At 49.6% G+C, this 20642-nt stretch overlaps 1 protein-coding gene across 3 annotated transcripts; it reads left to right on the top strand.

Annotated features, from left to right (window-relative positions):
- Positions 1-3506: 3506 nt before the first annotated feature.
- On the top strand, positions 3507-20424 carry MBD3 (methyl-CpG binding domain protein 3). 3 transcript variants are annotated; one of them, XM_053999638.1, is made up of 8 exons: positions 3507-3570; positions 7822-7878; positions 9864-10023; positions 12116-12253; positions 14878-14968; positions 15850-16027; positions 17238-17435; positions 18573-20424. In XM_053999638.1, exons 1-7 carry the CDS (start codon positions 3515-3517, stop codon positions 17428-17430), a joined length of 873 nt encoding a protein of 290 aa, XP_053855613.1. In that variant the 5' UTR covers positions 3507-3514; the 3' UTR covers positions 17431-17435; positions 18573-20424. The 3 variants fall into 3 exon arrangements, with proteins under 3 accessions (XP_053855613.1, XP_053855614.1, XP_053855615.1); XM_053999639.1 differs by lacking the exon at positions 3507-3570 and adding an exon at positions 3774-3957; XM_053999640.1 differs by lacking the exons at positions 3507-3570; positions 7822-7878 and adding an exon at positions 3774-3957.
- The last annotated feature ends 218 nt before the right edge of the window (positions 20425-20642 follow it).

The following is a 20642-nucleotide window of genomic DNA, read 5'->3' as shown; positions in this document are numbered from 1 at the left end:
CAGGAATTCCCTGGTTTTGCCTTTTTCCCGTGGGTGAGTGACCTGTTCCCATGGCTTGGAGATCTTTGGGAAGCCTGAAGCTGGGGGTCTGTGGTGTCCATCCCTGTGAGAACCCTGATGTCCCCGAGCTGCCAGTCAGTGGTGACAGTCACCTTTACACAGCCCCAGTGGTAGAGGTGTGCCCAGCAGGTGAGATGAGATACAGAAAAGAGAAAAACATATTTAAAATCTGCTGTGTGCACTGGCAACACAGCAACGAGTGTACAGACCTTGGATTTGTTTGGGGATTGTTCAGCTCCTTGTTCTTTGTGCAGCATTTCCAGTGATACATTTGTTGCTAATTAACCATAGGATTAGTGTATAACTGATTTAATTGCTATATTTCATTTGCTACAAGAGCAAGAAACACACTCTTGAAAATACCTTCTGCATTCTTGGGCAAGTCTCTGTTAAAATTCAAATAATTACTGTTCAAGTGGCATGGGTGATCTTTCTAGTTTTTAATATCCTAGCTTTGCCTCTCTTTTAACAGTTAATTGTTTTCATAATGAGCTATGAATGCCACATATGTTAGAGGAACAAATTAAAAAACAATGACCTGACAGAGGGGGAAACAGCTTTCTTTTCCAGACCTGGAGAGGGCACAGAGGTAGCTTTGGATTTACAGCTCCGGGTTGATGATGTAACTTTGAAACAGCCCCTAAGAAAAGGGAGGTTTTGCATTCCTGCCTGCCTCTTCCAAGTGTTTGTCCTTGTGGTGGTGCCCCACTTCACTTCCCTCTGTGGAATGTTCAGGTGGAGATGGGACAGGGTTTTGTCACTGCAGCCACCTCAGCACTGTGAGCCTGCACAGCCCCTGTTGATCTCTTTTCCTGGAGGAGCCTCTGCTGGGGCTCCTGGGTTGGGAATTCTGTGGCCAATAGTGCTTGGAATAAGCTCCTCAGCTGGCTGTGGGAATGCAGAGTAGGAAGCTCCAAACCAGGGATACCTGCAGAGTGAAATAAAGAGGTTTTTTTTGTCAGGATATCCTGCTGGTTCCTTCCATGTCTGAGAACAACTGATTTTGGTGATTTTTTTGGATTATCTGCTCATCCTGGGGCAACACAGTCTCTGGCAACTGAATCCACTTTCAGCTGGTGGTTCTACCTGCAAATACCTCACCTTGGCAGTGTTCCCAGAGGAGCACTGGAATATTTTCCCTTCAGCTCAAGAGTTCATTTCTACCCAAACATTTCACACAGTCCTAGGAGTAAATGTTTCCCTTCCACAAACCGGTGCCGTCTGCCGGTGAAAACTGATTTTCTACCTCCTGATACCCTCAGCTCAAGGTTCAGAGGACATTCAGGGATCCTCCCACAGACTAGCTGTGACACTCTTGCACATCCAAACCCACAGCTCCACTTGCTCCCAGCTCTGCCAGTTCATTCTTAGAAAATACCGCTGAAGGTTTCACTGTGCTTGTTTCCCTTTTGCACTCCATAGCTCCACATCACTACAAGTTTTTGGTTACAACAGTATAAATTGAGCTGGATTTGAGGTCTGGGGTGTTTTTATTATAAAAAAAGCAGGGAAGTGCATTTATGGAAAATAGTGTGGGTTTGATCAATAGTGGGAATTGGAAGTTTTCCATCTCTTTTGTGCAAGATTGCAGAAAATAACAGCAGTGGCAGAGCGAGACGTTTCCTACCTGTGAGCCCAGAGGAGACAACATAAACTACCACACCCCAATCCCTGGGGAGCCGAAATGCCTTCAGGGCAAAGCTCAGCATCGATCAAATTAAAGACACCACTTCCACCCGCATGGATCTTAAACCTTTTTAAACAAAGTAAATGTAACCCAGCACCTACAGGCGCACCTGGCTCTTGGAAATTGTTTCCAGTTTCTACTCCCGAGTCTGGACAGTTTGCAGCCCGTTGTGGGGGTGTGGGCTTCCCTGGCATCCCTGACAAGTCTCACATCCTCCCTCAATCTCCTGCTGTTTTTCAAACGAGGGAGTTTGAAACGAGTGAGTGAGCCCTGACTTGAAAAAAAAAAAAAGGCAGTAAGTAATACCCAACCATGTGATGTTTAACGATAACCAGTGCTGGTTCCTGCCCTGGGATGGGGCAGCCCTGGATGCAGGGACAGACTGGGAATGAGAGGCTGGAGAGCAGCGCCGTGGGAAGGGACCTGGGGGTCCTGGTCAGTGGCAAGTTGGATCTGAGTCACCGCTGTGTCCTGGCAGCCCAAAGGGCCACCCTGTCCTGGGGGCACCAGGCCCAGGGAGGGATTGTCCCACTCTGCTCTGCACTGGGGCAGCCTCACCTCCAGTGCTGGGGGCACTTTGGGCACCACAAGGTCAGGAGGATCCCAAGCTGTTGGAGAGTGTCCCAAGGAGGGACACGGAGCTGGGGAAGGGGCTGAGGAGCGGCTGAGGGCACTTGGCTCGTTCAGCTGCAGCACAGGAGACTGAGGGGAGGCTCCTCGGGGGCTGCAGCTCCTCCCGAGGGGAGGCAGAGGGGCAGGGGCTGAGCTCTGCTCTGGGCCAGGGACAGGAGCCCAGGAAGGGCTGGAGCTGTGCCAGGGCTTGGCATGGAGCTCAGGGAAAGGTTCTTCCCCCCGAGGCTGCTGGCACTGCCCAGGCTCCCCAGGGAATGGTCCCGGCCCCGAGGCTGCCAGAGCTCCAGGAGCGTTTGGCCAGCGCTCTCAAGGATGCTCAGGGTGGGCTTGGTGGGGTGCCTGTGCAGGGACAGGGCTGGGCTGATGATCCTTGTGGGTCCCTTCCAGCTCTGTATATTCCAAGATTCTAAGTTACTGCCAGCTGAGGACTGGAGGAAGCACTGGCTACTGACACAGAGTTTGATGTCAGATCAGAGCAAGTGGCTGGAGAGAGTGGACATACTCCTGTGGACACCCCTGCTGTAGTGTCCGACACTGATTCCAACTACTGCTCCAAGCAGGATTCTTAACAAAAAGCTAATACATCATTCATTAAAGGAAAATTGATTTATCTGACTTGCTTTGGGAAGGAGACTGCCTTGTGGTGTTTCTCAGCATGTGGATACTGGAATGGAATGGCGAGGACCACAGCCACTGGAATTCAGGTGCTGGGTGCTATCTCACTCCCAAAGCTGGGGTTCCGAGGTGAATGTTCCTTGGCAGCCGGAGGCAGACACCTCTCCTGGCAGTACCACAGCTGGGAATTTGCCACTGCAGCTGCAGTAGGTGCTGGTTTACACGCTTTCCTGAAAAACTTTTCATTGCTTTGTCTCCACTCCAGTTCCTCATGTGCAGATTTCCCCCTTTTTTTGTTTGTTTGTTTGTTTGTTTGGGTTTTTTTGGGGTTTTTTTTGAGCGGTTTTTTTTTGGTATGCTGCTGTTGCATGGAACGAACCCTGCGACCCCGCCCGGGGGCAGCCCCACGGCGAGGGGCCGGTTCTCGCCGGGGGCCCGGGCGGGTCCGCGTCCCCGGGGCGCGGGGCGGGGCCGGGGGTCGCGGGGCCGCCAGTGCGGCCGGGGCGGGCACGGGGCAAGATGCCCAAAGCGGCGCTGCCGGGACACCGGGGGGGCTCGCGGCGCTCGGCGCTGGGGTAAGGCCGGGACCGTGGGGGTTCGCCGGGGGGAGCGGGGCTGGGACGGGGGGGGGCACCACGCGGGGGCGGCGGGGGGAGGGACTATATGCGGGCGGAGGGATCCGGGCGCGGCGGGAGGTGGGAGGCGGCTCGGTGGGTGGAAGGGGCGGGCGGAGGGAGCGGCGCGCACCGGACGGCGGGAGCGGGGCCAGGGCCGGGAACGGGACCGGGAGCGGACCGGGACCGGGAGGGGGACGAGCCGGGCCGCGGCGCCGCCTCCCGGGGACAGCGGGAGCGCGGAAGGGCCGGCGGCGGCAGGAGAGCGCGGCAGCCGGGAAGAGCCGGCGGGAGGCGGCCGGAGCCAGGCGGGAGCGGGCCGGGAGGAGCCGCCATGGAGCGGAAGAGGTGGGAGCGCTCGGCGGGGCCGCCCCGGGCGCGGGGGGGCCGGGCCGGGGCTGCAGCCACAGGTGGAGGGGAAGGGAGCGGGGAGCTGGCCCGGGGCAGCCGCGGGGGGGTCGGGGATGCTCGGCCCCCTGAGGGACGGGGGAGCGCCGTGAGGAGCCCCCGCGTCCCCTCAGAGCGGTTCGTGCCCTGCGGACACTCGGGGTTCTTTATTCTCGAAGGAGCAGCAGGGGTGGTGTTCCTCCTTCCCCGGGGCTCGCTCTGCTGCCTTTTGGGTGTACTTAGGAATTGTGCGGAGGGAGCCTCGGCTGCTGGCCCCGGGGCGGGCTCGGGATGCGCCTTCCCGGGAGTGTGGCTGCGGGGGGAGCGCATGGCCCGGGAGCTGCAGGGTTTCTATTTATAGCCCTGCATGGCTCATATGGCTGTAGGTGGCCATATGGATCCTCCCCGCACCCACGAGGCACCCGCGGGCTGAGGTGTGAAACTCGGGTCCAGCGGGAGCTGGGAACGCAGCAGGAGCTGTCCCTGTGTCCTCAGCTGGCCCTGCGTGTCGGGAAAATCCATACCATCAACTTCTGCCTCTGACACAGAATCCTCACAGGACGGTTTGGGTTGGGAAGCACCTTAAAGCCCATCTCATTCCACTCACTGCCATGGGCAGGGACACTTTCCACTGGACGAGGGTGGCTCCCAGCCCCGTCCAGCCTGGCCTCGAGCACTTCCAGGGATGGGGACAGCCACAGCTTTAGCTCCAGGTTTCATTTTTGGAATCAGGTTATGGTTGTGAGAAAAGGGGGAGTGAAGCAGAAAGTGCCATCCTCGAGAACGTGAAGCCAATTCTGCTGCTGCAGCTTGGAGGCCGAGGGCAGGATGAGACCACCAGCAGCAGCTGAAAGCTTCAAAGATCCTGTTTTTCCCAGAACTTGTTTGTTAAGTTGCAGTGTCAGAGATGAACTTAAAAAAAAAGGGATAGAGAGGATAAGTAGCATGTTTTTATTCCCAAATTATTATGGGTTTTCCCTTTGTATCAATTTGGACAGAGATCAAAGGTAGGATAGAGCTTTGTTGCGCTAATTTTTGGTTTCTGTTGCATTTTGCATTACCTCAGAGTGGCAAATACAGGTGTGGCAGTTCAGTAATACCTGTGTGAGTTCTGCCTGTTGTTTACCTGGGTGACTGTTCTGTCCAGCTCCCAGGCATGCACAGATGCAGGGAGGGTTTCTGGAAAACCCCCTGTGAGATGTGTGTGTGAGCCAGTCTCTGGCTGGAAATCACATCTTCCTCGAGATCTGAGTACCTGGGCAGGATTTTACAGCCAGTCCTCAAACCTCATCCTTAGGAGGGTTTCTGGCTGATAGGGTGGGACCTGTGGGCTGGATTTGGAGTGAGCAGGAGAAGTGCAGGGAGGGGGGAATTTCGGGAAGAAGATCGTGTCAGGGATTTTGTCAAAGTGGCAGGTTGTCTTTGAGAGAGTTCTGGCTCTCCTCAAATTCAGGGTTCTCACACGGGGGAAGGAGAATTTAGTGCTGCTTTGTGGGGCTTTTTTCTTCAGAGTGTTTTTCTCCTGAAGGTTTGATGACCAAGTGTCAGAAATTTGGGATCACTGCTCATCTCTGCCTCAGGATGTTGACATCACTGTGCTGGGAAACTTCACACTCTTGTGTGAAACTTACTTTGTTGAGAATTCTTTACCTTTGCAGCACAAATGTAAGAAGTTGGAAGGGAATGTTTATAACACTTCTCCAAGGATATTTTGATCTGTACAATCTTTTAAAAAAAAAAAAATTGTGGAGCAAAATGCTTTCACTGAGTCTGTGCTTTGCTTTTCCTCTGTTGCTCTGGTTTTCCTGCAGGGAAGCTCATAATTTCTTACATGAGAAGGAAACGGCGTCAAGTTGCACCAGGGGACTTCTAGGTTGGGTATTAGGGAGATTTTTTTCATGGAAAGGGTTGTAAAGAATTAGAACAGGCTGCCCAGGGCAGTGGTGGTGTCATCATCCCTGGAAATACTCAAAAAACATGTGGATGTGACACTTGGGACATGGCTTAATGGTGAACATGGTGGTGATGCTGGGGTGCCGGTTGGATGTGATGATCTTAAAGGTCTTTTCCATCCTTAACAATTCCATGATTCTGTTATGCCTGAACTGAGCCCTACAAAATCATCTGGTTGTAATTGTGTTTGTCCCGAGCTCTTCTTTAGGGATGTGATGCTTCTGGAAATTTGGGAGGTTTTGTGTGTCTCCAAGTGCTTTGTTTGGGGTTTTGGGGGGGTTTATTTTTTGTATGGTTGAAGTCCAAGTTGCTGAACAAAGACCCCCCCGTGTTGTCCTGGGGGGCACGGAACATCATCCCTTGGGACAGCCCCAAGGGCATGGGGACAGGTTGGGTCCCCGAGGCTGCTCCGTGGGACGGGGCTGTGGATGTGCAGGAGTGTGGGGTGGACTGTGGCAGCTGGAGGTGTCGCCCACCTGGTCTGGCGTGGTTTTCATGGCCGTGCCAGCCCATCCCAGGATGGAGTGTGGGGCAGGGCTGGGTGTGGATGCTGCATCCAGGGGTAAGAGGGGATGCTGTGACAGGACGCTGGCAGTGCTGGGTTGTGCGGTGTCTTGGGGTCCCCATCTCCCTGCGAGCCCCATCTCCCTGCAGCCTCTAGGAGCCCCTGGTGCCGGGATTTGCCTGGAGCAGAGCTGGAGAGAGAAGTGAGAGAGGGAGCACGATGGAAGGCAAGAAGGAGAATCATTTTGTGTTCTTCCCTTGCCCCATCCAGCAAGGAAACGAGGCTCTGAGTGCCTGCTTTCAGTGACCCGTTTTCCCTGGGTTATTCCTGCCTCCATTCCTTCCAGAGGCAGGCGGTGGCTCGATTGGCTCGGGGTTTGGTTTTTTGGTTTTTTTGTGTTTTTTTTTTTTTTTTTTTCCTTTTGTCCCTTGCTTCCCAAGTTGTGCAGATCCTGTGCAGGCTAAATGGGAGAGCGGAGGGGAGGAGACTGTGATGAGGGAGGAGGGGAGAGGGCCTGGGCAGCCGCTCTCTCCTTAAGGATATAAGGCAGGAAACAAAGGGTGAGCTGCACATGGAGAGCAGGGGCACCTGGCAGGCCCGGCCCTTCAATAGGCTGCCCCGAACGCGGCTTAATCGGCACGGAAAAGTCTGGGAATGAGAGCCGGGGGTGGCTCAGGGTGGGTCCCGGCAGCCAGGTCTGTTTTGTTAGCTGGAGCCAGGCGGCCCAAGCGAATAAAGCCCCGGAGCTGGTGATGGACGAGCGTGGAAAATCCTTTGCAACTTGTAAACTCCTTTGCAAGTTGGCCGTGCCCTTGCCTTTCACACACGGGGGAACTGTGGCACAGCCTCATTCGGGAGCCCGGGATCAATCCGGGCTCTCAGTGTCGCTGCCTGGGGGGATGTTACACAGCAGAGGTTGGGCTTTGCAGCTTTGTACCAAAATGTCTCATTTCTGCGCCTCTTTAAAGTCTTTGTGTGAAACCAGGAGTGCAGGAGCAGAAGGAGGTAAATTCTGTATTTTGTGACATTTAAAGGGCGCTTTAACAGGGCTCAGAGTTCTGTGGTATTGGGGGAGTTTCTGTGTGTCCTGGTGTGCACCAGGAATCCTGCTTGAGTTTTGGGTTCCTCTGGCTCCCTCCCACACCTCTGACAGTCCCAGGTGTGTGGAGGTGCCCCAATGTCCTGCATGGTCCTGCCAGAGGGTCCCCAGGAGTTCCAGGGCACCCCCTCCCTTCCTTTCTCAGTGCACTGTCACCTTCAGGTCATAGCTTTGCTCCCTGGTCTGTTCTTGTCCCAGAGAGCCTGGGGATGATCCTGCCTTTTGCAAGACCTAATCAGAATAAAAGTTTTTCTTCTGAACATTTCAGTGCTTTTCCTTTGGGCCAAGCTTCCCCAGGAAGAGACAGGACTCTCAGTCATTTCAGGTGGGTTTTTTGAGACTCTGAGCAGCTTTTCAGTTCTTCCTTGCAAAATGACCACAACACATATTAAACACACGGAGATGAAGGGCTCTGTTCACTTAAAATCCTGTCTTTGACTGTACTGACTGTTCTGGAAGTTACTCTGCACTTTAAAGCATTATTTTTAAACCTGCTAAGACACTAAACCTTAAATTAGAGCAGCAGATCTTGGAAGAGGAAGCAGTGCCATGTTCTTCATGTAGCAGGAGTTTTTCTTCCTGGCTTCACTGGCAGTGACAGCTCTGCCCTAAAGCTGCTGGAGTTGGTTATTCCTTTCTCTGGATTGAGGCAAAAAACTCCCTTTATATTTTGCAAAAAGTGATTCACAAATTTGGGGCTGGGCACAGGCTCTGTTCCTGGCTGCTTGCTCCTACTCTGTGTTGTCTCCTGGCCCAAGTGCAGCTCCACAGGGAGCTGGTCCAGCTGAGGAATATCCAGTGGGAGAGTGTTTCCTCCTCCTCTCCCTGCCCTCCAAAGATGGATTATTTTCCTCAGCTGGTTCATTTGCATGAACACTGGGCTGTGTGAGCAGTGGTGGTGGCAGGGAGGAGATCCAGGCAGGATAAGCAGCTTGGGAGCAGTTGGAGCCAGGAGCTTCCTAAGCAGATGCTGTGTGGGATCACCACAACCTCTCAGTCTTAACTCCTTCGAGAGACTTTTTCTAATTTCAGTTTTAGTGTAATTTATATTAAATCTCAGTTTTTGGAGACCTTTTAATACTTTGGTACTTTCTGGGTTGTTTTTTTTTTTTTTTTTTTTAAATCTATTTTTTTTCATGCATGGCCTGACTTAGCCTAATTGCTTTGTCACTGTCCTATACTAGAAATTCACTGCTTATGCTGGTTTTCCCCTAATAAAGCTTCAGGACAGGAGATAATATGTGAAAAGAGACTTTTCCTTTTGTTTTGTTAAGACCCTGGTAAGGTCATCAGTATCTCACCAGTGTGAGATAAGGTGGTAATTGGTATTTTTGGTCTTAAAATGCCTTCCAGCCCATTAAGCTGTGATAGTGGGATGGATATACAGGAAGTGATCTTCTCCTGGATGTGAACTAGGATTGAATGTGCAAGTTGCAAAGTGGAGAAAACCAGAAGTGAGAGTAATTGACAGAATAAAGAGCTCTTGTTATGATGCTCCATGAGAAGGTGAAGAATACTTGGTCCTTATTGTCTTTAGTCCTACACTGCAGCCATAACACACTGGCTTATTTTTGCTTTATGAATAAAAAAATAGCTTATGATATTGAATAATAAATAAAAAGAAAAAAAAAAAAAAACAAACCAAAGAAAACATCAGTAAAGATTTGGAATAATTTGTGCCTGCTCTCCAGGTTGAGTCTTCGTGGAAACCCAGGTGTTACAGAAGAATCTCTCTTCCCTTTTGCCATTAATGGAAAGTTTTACGAGATTTTGACATTTATCTTTGCATCACTTTGTGATTCTTTGTTTTGCAGCTTGTCAGTAGTTAACTTCTGGTTTTCTTTTTTTCTAAAGTCTTCAGGATGTTACAAAAGACATAGAATCAAACCTGAATGTGCTGTTCAAGGGGCAGGGAGAGGAGAGAAGGAGCATTTTTGGTGCTGGTCAAATGCACCAGTCCTGGGAGAAGAAATCATACTTGAAAATGGGCATTACTATGAGAGACAGCTGATTGAAAAGTGCATCTGTGCTGAGATCTCCCTTGATGGTTATTGTGTGCATTATGCTACATTTGTTTATCTGATCTGAACCTTCCTCTTGGCATACAAAAACAACTTAATTTCTGTGTTGCACATGAGAAGGAGTCAATATGAAAACATTTTAGACTTGAATGTGAGCTTCATTCTTGAAAGTCCAGCATGTGTTTTGCAGGAAGGAAATAAAAATTCTCCCTCCTGAGTTGCAGAGGTGCTGCTGTGGAAGTGCAGAGGGTTTAGGTTTCCCTCCATGGCTCTGGTGTGTTTTTTGCAGCCCCAGTGGGAAGAAGTTCCGGAGCAAGCCGCAGCTGGCGCGGTACCTGGGCAGCTCCATGGACCTGGGCACCTTCGACTTCCGCACGGGGAAGATGCTGATGAACAAAATGAACAAGAACAGGCAGAGGATGCGCTACGACTGCTCCAACCAAGCCAAAGTAAGACTGAGAGGCCCTGGTGCTTCCCCTCCCTGCTGTGGAGCTGCCAGAGCAGTCTGGGAGAGAGGGAAAATGCAGCACTTCATAACTGGAGTGTGAATTGGAGCTGTGTCAGAACAGCTCTGCTGGTGGGGGTTGGACAAATGCCGCTCCCAGGGGGTTGGTGCTGTGGAGCAGAGTTGTGTCACTGCTCCGTCTTCTGTGGAGGAGGGCAGGGAAGAGACTGTCACCTTCCTCAGTTCCCAGCACAAGAAAGGCAGTGACCTGTGGGAATGAGTGCAGAGGAGCCCCTCTGCTCTGGAGCCAGGCTGGGAGAGCTGGGGGTGCTCACTTGGAGAGGAGAAGGCTCCAGGGAGAGCTCAGAGCCCCTGGCAGGGCCTGAAGGGGCTCCAGGAGAGCTGGAGAGGGACTGGGGACAAGGCCTGGAGGGACAGGACGCAGGGAATGGCTCCCACTGCCAGAGGGCAGGGCTGGATGGGATCTTGGGCAGGAATTGTTCCCTTTGAGGGTGGGCAGGCCCTGGCCCAGGGTGCCCAGAGCAGCTGTGGCTGCCCCTGCATCCCTGGCAGTGCCCAAGGCTAGGCTGGACAGGGCTTGGAGCAGCCTGGGACAGTGGAAGGTGTCCCTGCCATGGCAGGGGTGGCACTGGAGGGGCTTTAGGGTCCCTCCCAGTCTAACCCATTCCATGATTCTGTCATCCCCCTCCCTGGAGTGTGAGCTCACCTCCTCCAGCACAATCTGCTCCAGAGCCCCACATTTCCTGGGGCTGTGCAGCAGCTCTGCCCTGCCCTTGCCTTTGGTTTGAGAGGAGAGGAGGGATTTGGGTGCACAGGGATGAGGAGGTGCTGCAGCTCCTGCCAGTGACTCCCTGGAGCTCTCCCAGGCTGTGCTGGTGACCCAGCTTTGGCACTGATGGAAGGGGAGGTGGTATTTGGGGCAAAAAGCGTGAGAGGGAAGAGAACTGTGAGGCCTGCTTGTAGAACAAAATAAAAGATTCCCTAGCTGCTAATTCAGATTGTTGAGGTGTCAGGATGGCAGTGGCTGGCTCCCTGTCTGGATTGATTGTCCCAAGTCATTCCTAAGGATCTTCATCAGATGCTAAAATCTTTCCCAGAACCCAAAAGCTGCTGTGTGTGCACCTAAACACTGAATGTGGAAAAGGCACAATGCTCATTTTTTAAATGCATCAGCCAGTCAAGGATCATCACCACGAGAGTGCTGGGAACATTTCTTACAGCCCTGGTGCTGCAGTGTTATTTTGAGACCTGCCTTGAGGCAGAGACCAGCAGCTCACACACCTCTCAGGCTAAAAATTCTGCCCAAAACTCTCAATAAATGTACAAATGTTATCACTGGCTTCTGAAAGGATTAGCACCCAGATGGTTCAGAATTATATTTGTCCTGAATACATCTTTTCTACATCTCATGAATAAATCTGTGAAGCAGACACAGTGTTTGCATCCCTGAGAACAAAGCATGTCCTACAGCCATTCCAAGAGTTGTGTGCTAGATTTTGGGAATGAGCAACAGCCTTCCTATGCTTCCCCTAACAGAAAATGCAACTGTGTAGTGCAAAATTGATTATGAGCTTCATTTAAAAGCTGAGCTTTGTTCAGAAGCAAAGGTAAAAAAGGGATTCAGCTTTCAGTGGTGTTGGTTTGTTTATTGGTCACAACTGGATTTAGACGGAAGAGTTTGGAATGGTTTCTGGATTCAGAAACCAGCCTCCAAATCCCTGTTGGTAATTTTTTTATTTATTACAAATATTGTGTTGTAATCCTCTCTTTTAGTGATTACACGTGGTTTGTTCTTACTCTTAAAGTCATTAAAAATGGGAGTAAAACTGATGTGTGTGAACTCACATGGGAGGAGGCTGCTATGTTAAACAGAATGAGTGGAAAACTTTGATAGGTCTAAGGCGAGATTTGAATTTAGTTATGTATTTTTGGCAGCCTAACTTGTATAACTTGAGATAAGACGAGATTTGAAGCCCAGGAGCTGTTCCCTGCTGCACTTCTTTGTGGCTGTAGTAGCATTTTAGCAAACTGAAACTATTTTTGTGGGTTTTTCCTTTTCTTTTTGTGTGAAACAGGGCAAGCCTGATTTGAACACAGCCCTCCCTGTGAGACAGACAGCCTCTATCTTCAAACAGCCTGTCACAAAGATCACAAACCACCCCAGCAACAAGGTGAAGAGTGACCCCCAGAAAGCTGTGGACCAGCCCAGGCAGGTAAGGCTGAGAAACTCCTGGATTTGCTACTGGGAGGATCCCAAAATAATCTGCTTTAATTTTGTGATGCTGAACAAATATTCCCTGGCAATTCCTGATCTCTGGCACTTCAGAATTTAGAAAAGTCTGATCTTTCAGAAGCAGTGGCTTGCAGTGCTCCTAGCTCTTAAAATCAGAGCAAATCCCATTCCCAATCTCTAGTTATGGACTCTGCACACTGGGATTTACAAACTCCAGCCTTTGCTTAGATCACAATTCTATTGCAGCTAAACCTGAATTTCCTTCATGCTGAAATTAAGTATTATCTACAAAATTATTCAGACATTGTAACCACTTCAGAGCACACTTAGGTTTAGAATCAGTGTCAAATGTTGCAGTTGTGTAAGAATTCCATGTTCCATTAAATCTATGTTCCTGCAGGGATCACATCCAGTGTGGTGTTCATTGCAGTGCCAGGGACTGTACATTAGTAGGTGTAAACTCTGCCAGTATAAGATCATAAATTCACTTCACAATGTATTGTTAATACAAAGTCAAAGTGGTTTTCTTATCATAATGTGTATTTGCAAACAAGAGAACACACCAAAATTAAAGGAAAGGGTGCTTTACCAAGGGAAAGCCCTGGTAAAATAAGCTGTACCTGTTGGAACACTGAAAACCTTTTCAGAAAACTTCAAAAAACACTTTTTGAAGGCAGTTTTTAAGAATTTAATAAACCTAGTTCAACTAGAACCTCTAGGTGTGAGATAGAACTTATCTGAAATGGGTGGGGTTTTGGTGGGTTTTTTTCTGGTTTTTAAGCAGGTTGGCAGGGTCTTACCATGGTTTTCTTGGGAAGTAGAACCTGTATGTTCACAGTGTTGTTGCTATTCCTGCAGCTTTTATAGTTTAGGTAATAAAAGAGAACACTAAAGATAAAATACCCTCTCCCAGTTCTGAGCTGAATTTGTGTTCCTGTTTAAGATACTTTACAGGACTGCTGAATATTTCAACTTTTGCTCAGCAGACTCCAGATGTTCTGCAAAATTTGAAAGCAGTGCCAAGTCCCATCATGCTGGCTTAAACATCACAGAATCCCAAAATTCTTTGGGGCTGGAAGGGATCTTAAAGATGATCCCATTCCACCCTCCTCCCATGGGCAGGGACACCTTGCACTAGCCCAGGTTGCTCCATGCCCCATCCAACCTGGCCTTGGATGATTCCAGGACTGGGGCAGCCACAGCTGCTCTGGGTAACAAAAAAAAAAAAAAAAAAAAAAAAAAAAATCCAGCCTGTATTTGGGCTGTGACTGGCCTCATTCCCCTTTTTGGAAAAGTCGTTGCACTTGGATTTTGACAGGCAGGAAAAAGGGATATGCATGGACTGTTTGTGGTGAATTCTTGATTTCTCAAAACCTCGATAAAAATGTGGGTTTTTGCAAGATAGTTGATCCTCCAGCTATGCATTGCTATCTTCCTGATATCTCTCCTGCACCAGGTGCAAAGTTAAAGGTGTATCAAGGTGATGTATTTGGCTTTCTACCACACCACACATTCAGGTGCTTTTAAGCCTGGGGAGAGCCTGTGACTCAAAATCTGGTAAAGGACTAGACATGGGGGAAAGGACCAAACTGAAGGAAGAAAATAGAACCAAACAGGAAGAAAATAATACTTTACCTTGAATACAGTTCTTGCATTCCTTAAGTTTCTGTGGGATCCACAGGAGGGGAGTAGGGTGCCAACAAGGCTGTCTCACACTGTGGACTTGTAGCTGAAAGTCAGCGAGCCTGGCCTTGCTGCTGCAGCTCAGAGCAGTGAAAGTTCCAGGCCCTGGAAGAAAAGAGAGTTCTCCAAGGCAGCAAACTGGGAGAGAGGAGTTGTAGGGCTGTGTTGGAACCCTGGTTACTGAGAATTTCAGACTTTCTGTGCTGCCAGGCACTGACCCCTAAGAGAACACTGCATTTGACCCGAGGCTGTGGAGAAGCTTCCAAAATTGATAGAACTGGGATTGTGGGTGTGGAGTTTGAATAGAAGTGTGGAATGTCACAGGGTGGGAAACCCAGAGTTGAAGGTTTTAGAATACAGTAATATATATAAAGCAAGATGGAGGTTTTAGGGCAGAGGCTGGTCCTTCTCCTTCACCCTCTCCTTCACCTTCTTCTCCATGGGTTTGGGTGGTTTTGTGTCATTGGATAAAAGGCCCCCATTGCGGGCATGAGTGGTTGGTTATTGGGTAAAAAGTGAAAATAATTTAGGTGTCATTTCTTAATTGGACACTTTATCCTTAAAGAGCCTTGCAGAGAGAGAGATGGGGCTCCATTTTCAGTTTGTTGGAGTGTAGTGCTGTAGAAGTCGGGGTTTGTGAGACTGTGACATGGATAAATATCTGAGTCCCAACAAGAAATACCATCTCCCACATTTAGTCCCCAACCCTGGCAAAAAGAAATTAAGACTCAACAGGGCTGATAGGCAGTGAGGATTGTTCCTGCTGTTGGAGGTGGCAGATCCCTTCTGTGCTAAATGCACATTAAACTGTCCTCAGCACTGCTGTTCCCTGTCTGCACAGGAAGCAGGGACTTTGTGGAGCTGTCAGTTCCATTCCTGGTTGTGCCACTAAGCACCGATAACCACCTGCTTTGTCTGCAGCTCTTCTGGGAGAAGAAGCTGAGTGGACTGAACGCCTTTGACATTGCAGAGGAGCTGGTGAAAACAATGGACCTTCCCAAAGGGCTGCAAGGTAATCACAGGGTGCCCTTCACTCAGGGCTGGCATTTGGCACCTGGTGGCACTGAATGAAGGTGCTGGGGGTGAGCTCCTTGTTCCCAGAGCCTGGCAGGGCCGTGGCCATTCCTGCTGCAACAGAAGCTGTAGTGCTTTGCCTGGGGTCCCTTTGTTCTGAGGAGGCCTTCAGCAAAGCTTCTCAGCCTTTTGGGGGATTCATTTCCCAGAAACTGCAGAGCATCCCAGAATGCTGTTTGGATTTGGGTTGGAAGGGACCTTAAAGCTCATCCTAATCCACCCCCTGCCCTGGCAGGGACACCTTCCACTGTGCCAGGCTGCTCCAAGCCCTGTCCAACCTGGCCTTGGGCACTGCCAGGGATCCAGGGGCAGCCACAGCTGCTCTGGGCACCCTGGGCCAGGGCCTGCCCACCCTGCCAGGGAACAATTCCTGCCCAAGATCCCATCCAGCCCTGCCCTCTGGCACTGGGAGCCATTCCCTGGCTCCTGTCCCTCCAGGCCTTGTCCCCAGTCCCTCTCCAGCTCTCCTGGAGCCCCTTCAGGCCCTGCCAGGGGCTCTGAGCTCTCCCTGGAGCCTTCTCCTCTCCAGCTGAGCACCCCCAGCTCTCCTAGCCTTATTCAAGCAGAATGGAAACATCTTCCCAATTTGGTGATTTTTATTCTCTTTTTGATTGTAAGAGAATGAGGAACTGCTCTAAGTTTCAGTAGCCTCGGAGAGCTGCAAAGGTGTTGTTAGAAGCATTTAGGTCTGAGATTTATGTCGTGTGAGCTTTCCAACTGACAGCCTGTGCTTTGCCATTAAAATTTAATTCCCATTGTCCTGATTTCCTGCTCTCTGCCTGGGGCAGTGCTGGTTATGGATTTCCCTCCCCCTTGCAGGGGTTGGCCCCGGCTGCACGGACGAGACTTTGCTCTCTGCCATCGCCAGTGCCCTGCACACCAGCACCATGCCCATCACTGGCCAGCTCTCTGCAGCTGTGGAGAAGAACCCTGGGGTCTGGCTGAACACCTCCCAGCCTCTCTGCAAAGCCTTCATGGTGACAGATGAAGATATCAGGTAGGAACTGGAAATAGCACTTGCTGTTCTGGAATGAGGTTCCTTGTGCTTAAACAGTGCTTTGCTTTTCTTTCTAAATGCCTGATGGAACACTGTGCCTTGGGAACTCATTTGAATGGCTCTCTAGCTATAGAGTAGACAAAAGTAGTTACATTTAGCTCTGTCATGTGCTTAAAGCCCACTCTGTTTTGTTTTGGCCATGCTCAGTTACTCTGGAGTTTCAGGCTCATGTTTGTTTTTCATTTCAAGTTTCCTTTTATTACAAAAGTGTCTGAGTTGGGGGAACCTCGACTGGGGCACCTCTGAGCAGAGATGGCATTGGAGAAATCCTGTACGGGGGGATTGGAGTCTCTTCACCTTCCTCTGTGTCAGTAAATGAATTAAATAAAATTTCTGGATTGACCAAACCCAAGTTGTGTCTGCTGTGGTGACAGGGAACAAGAATGCAGTTTATTCTGCTATAGGTTGCTGTAGTAATGAAATCTTGTTAAATCAGGATTGGTCAAGCTCAGCTTTAAGTTTTTAATGGAGAACTGAATATAGCAAAGGCCTGCAGCATGCAATTTGCATTCATTAAGTGTTTAAAGGCAATCCTTGCTTTGACTGCTTGATAAATCTTTTGGAATTGCAGGATGACTTTTCTGGGCTTGATTGAGATTTAAATGACCAAGAAAAACAGTCTGTTTGTAACTTTGATGTCCTGTGGCTGAGCTGAAATAGGAGCCCCATGAGCCCCTGGTTGTTGATCACTTCTTTGCTGTGTCTTTGACTTCTTAGGGTTGGGACGCAAAAGGAAAATGAGCAGAAAGAAATGGCCTGAAACTTAATTTTCTCCAGTCTTATTTTTGAAAGTCTGTGCAGGGTAGGCTGACTTGTTAGATATTAGTAGTAGGAGTTAAAAATTAGCATTAGGCAAAAAAAAAAAAAAAGTCAGCTGCTAGGTTAGCCAAATTTCAGCCAGAAATCAACAGATGCAGGACACATAATATAAATACTGGACAAAATTTTAGTATGTTTTTCCATCTTCACTTAGAGTACAATGCCAGGTTTTCCGTGTGTTTGTTTGTTTGTCTGTTTTATTATTATACAATGGAGTTCTTAGAGGGCTTTTCCAGTCCATGCTTGTCTCATGTTGGAGGGAGTGGAGACTCTTTTCCCTTGACAAGAGCAGCCCTGGGGGCTGATGTTGGGTGTCCCTGGTGTTGGGCAGGAAGCAGGAGGAGCTGGTGCAGCAGGTGAGGAAGAGGCTGGAGGAGGCCCTGATGGCTGACATGCTGGCCCACGTGGAGGAGATCGCCAGGGATGGGGAGCCTCCCTCGGAGAAAGAAGGAGCAGAGGAGGAAGGAGAAGAAGAAGAGGAGGAGGAGGAGCAGGACCATGACCAGGAGATGGAAAATGTATAGTCCAGGTAGAGTGATAGTGCTGTGTCTCACCTTAAACACTGGGGACGGGAGGGTTTTCAGGAGGAACCTTAAATATTGATGAATCTTTGCTTTTTAGCCTGGGCTTTGAAAGGTGTGGTGGCCTTGGGTCAGGAATGGGGGAGGTGGGCATGAGACCCCACCTGCAGAGCTGCCCCAGCCCTGGGGAACAACAGCAGGAGGACGTGGAGCTGCTGGAGCCAGGCCAGAGGAGCCACGGAGATGCTGCCAGGGCTGGAGCCCCTCTGCTCTGGAGCCAGGCTGGGAGAGCTGGGGGTGCTCAGCTGGAGAGGAGAAGGCTCCAGGGAGAGCTCAGAGCCCCTGGCAGGGCCTGAAGGGGCTCCAGGAGAGCTGGAGAGGGACTGGGGACAAGGCCTGGAGGGACAGGACGCAGGGAATGGCTCCCACTGCCAGAGGGCAGGGCTGGATGGGATCTTGGGCAGGAATTGTTCCCTGGCAGGGTGGGCAGGCCCTGGCCCAGGGTGCCCAGAGCAGCTGTGGCTGCCCCTGGATCCCTGGCAGTGCCCAAGGCCAGGCTGGACATTGGGGCTGGGGAAGGCTGTGGAGCACCAGGAGTGGCTGGGGGAGCTTAGCCTGGAGAAAAGGAGGCTCAGGGTTCAGCCCCAGTTGTCTCAGCCTGTCTCCATAGGAAAGGTTTTCCAGCCCTAAGATAACTTAGTGGCCTCCTCTGGAGCCTCTGAGACAAGAATCAAGAATGTGGTGGGGGAAAAAGTGACTTTTTAGGATGAATAGCAGAAGAGCCCCTTTGGAGGGAATGGGGATTTCAGGTAGGAGGAAGTTTGATTTTGTTAAGCAATCCTTGAAGCTTGAGGATTGATTATAATGTGCAATCTGCTTGGCCTTTGGGAGATCTCATCTTTTATCTGGGCTCTTTTTTCCCATTTTCCCCTACCACCAGCAGTAGCTTTATTTGGACAGTGAATACCTTGAATTCCTTTCTGCTATTGAGGTCTGGCAACAGGCAAGAGCCAGAACAAACTGACTGCTGCAGGTGAAACCCAGGAGATAAAGACATGGATGTGTTATGACAGTGGGATTTCTCCTTTTAAGAAAAGATAAAAAATTCTTTTTGAGTTACAAGGTCTTTGTTTTTCCTCTTTCAGGGAGTTCCATCTAAGAATTCCCAGTATAAACCCATTCAGCAGGGTCAGCACAACCATTCACAGAGCCAAGAGTGCACCATCAGTCCAGCTGTACCCCAGAGCCTTTGGATGGACTTCAGGAAACATGGAAGCTGATGGTTCATTCATTGCAGGGGACTTTGCAGATGGAACTTGACTAAACTCTACTCCCCTTCCTTTTTCTAAAGGGGTAGGGTGATGGGGAATGCAAAAGTGGGAGGGGATAAAGAATATCACATGGTGGGAGGGGAAATCCTAGGAACTGAATTTGCTGGCTCTTTTTTTTTGGTGTTTTTTTTTTTTTTTTTTTTTTTGGTATTACTTTTTGTGGGTCAGTGCTGGGTGAAACATTTTTAAGCTTTTCTATTGAAATACTTTTAATGACCCACAGAAACAATTTTCTCTCTAACCCAAGGGAGGGAGATGCTGTTTCACTCCTTGGCTACTCTGCTGTGGGCTACCTGTTTGTACCTGACTGTAGGGAGGTCATTTCATGTTGTGAATGGTTCATTCCATGTGTGAGTTGCTGTTTCCTCACAAGACCACATTGGTCTTGGAAGCGTTTGGAAGTGCAGTCTCAGAGCTGAGCTGCCAGTGCCTCTCCCACCTGAGCTGGGTGAGGAGGGGAAGCTGCACTCGAGGACTTGGGCTGCCAGCTCTGGGAATTTGGGCTGTTTGGTTATTCCACACCACAGTTTGGATACAGAGCTCTGTGTGTCCAGACATTTGCCTCCAAGACTCTGTTCAGAATATACCCAGCCTGAGGTATATTTTTCTTTGGTTTAAGTCCAGTCAGGAGGACTTTCTCAACTGGGGATGGAAGGATGACTCATTTCTGACTGATAATGAGGAAAACTTCCTCCTTTTTCTCTTCTGGTGCCAAGAACCTGCCCTCTGTTCTTCAGTGTGGAGGGAAGGGGATCCATTCCAACAGGTGTGGCTACACACCTGCTTTTGTGTGCAGTAATGTTCTGACCTCTTAAAAAAAAAAAAAAAAGAAAAAAGGTTGATTTTTCTATAATTGATATCTAAAAAAGGAATTTAAAGCTTTTTATTAAGTATTGAATATTGAATCTTTCTTATTTGCATGTGCAGTGAAGTGACCAGCATTTTGTGTCGAAAATTGGACTGATGTGAAACCTGCCTTAATGTGTTTATAAGTATTGGGCTTCACCGTGGGTACCTTGATTGATCCCTCAGTCTCTTCCAGTACATCTTTGAGCATATTGGGGTAACTTGTGGCTAAAAATGGATTTCTCTGGGAAGGGAGACAAGGAGAGGGGAGGAAGATGAGAGTTCATAGCTTGGGGAATGTGTTGACTGGGTTGCAAAATTATTTTAGTCTAGGGTATCCATTGCATTGTAGATGTCTCAGCTGAGAGAACACTACAGAGTGGTGCATTAAATACTGTGCCACCAACCAATTGTACAAGTTGTTGGTATCCCAAAACTTGGGGAAGAAAGTAGCTCCCAGAGCCTTTATTGTGTGAGAAAGATTAGCAGGGACAGCCAGGGGCCAGGGAATTGCCTTTGGGAGTAGTGCAGCTTAGTGATCCCTGAAAAATATCCCATGCCAAAGTGATTGATCCTTTATTCACTCTTTTCTTAAAGGTTTGAGAACTCAAAAGTGCTTGATATTGCTCATTTGAGTACTGCAAGGAGACTGAATTGTACTTTGCTGATGCTCTGCCAGGTGCTGCTTTGGGGAGCTTTACCTGGCACTGCAGGCAGCGACCATTATTTTCCTTTCTGAACAGTCTGTTACAGTTACTACTCTGTAAATCTGTCCTCTTGTAAGTCATGGTGTTGAATTAAATGTTTCTCACAAAGAAGAGGTTCTTTCCAGTCTGCCTCAAGCCCTTACCTGGAGTTTTGTGCTCTCTCCTTTCCAGTCTCCTAGCAGAGAGGCTCTGGGGGTTGGTCGTGGGCTCCAGTCTGAGATTTGGATCTTGACATCTGGAGCCTGGCAGAGCGGAACGTGGAGGGAAACTTGTGGAAAGCAGTTCATTCTTGTTGCAGAGTCCTCTCCTGTGTCCTCACCAAGGGAGGGGC

The sequence above is a fragment of the Vidua macroura genome, chromosome 26, assembly GCF_024509145.1.
Source record: "Vidua macroura isolate BioBank_ID:100142 chromosome 26, ASM2450914v1, whole genome shotgun sequence".
Taxonomy (NCBI): domain Eukaryota; kingdom Metazoa; phylum Chordata; class Aves; order Passeriformes; family Viduidae; genus Vidua; species Vidua macroura.
The sequence above is the reverse complement of the archived record's forward strand: the minus strand, read 5'-3'. Positions and strand labels throughout refer to the sequence as shown.

Excerpts from the sequence above, each read along its gene's own strand:
- MBD3 (XM_053999638.1), top strand. The coding sequence starts at position 3,515 with ATGCCCAAAGCGGCGCTGCCGGGACACCGGGGGGGCTCGCGGCGCTCG. Across the intron at positions 3,571-7,821 it reads TCGCGGCGCTCGGCGCTGGG|TGCTTTTCCTTTGGGCCAAG; the intron begins GTAAGGCCGGGA and ends TGAACATTTCAG. Across the intron at positions 14,969-15,849 it reads CCTTCCCAAAGGGCTGCAAG|GGGTTGGCCCCGGCTGCACG; the intron begins GTAATCACAGGG and ends TCCCCCTTGCAG.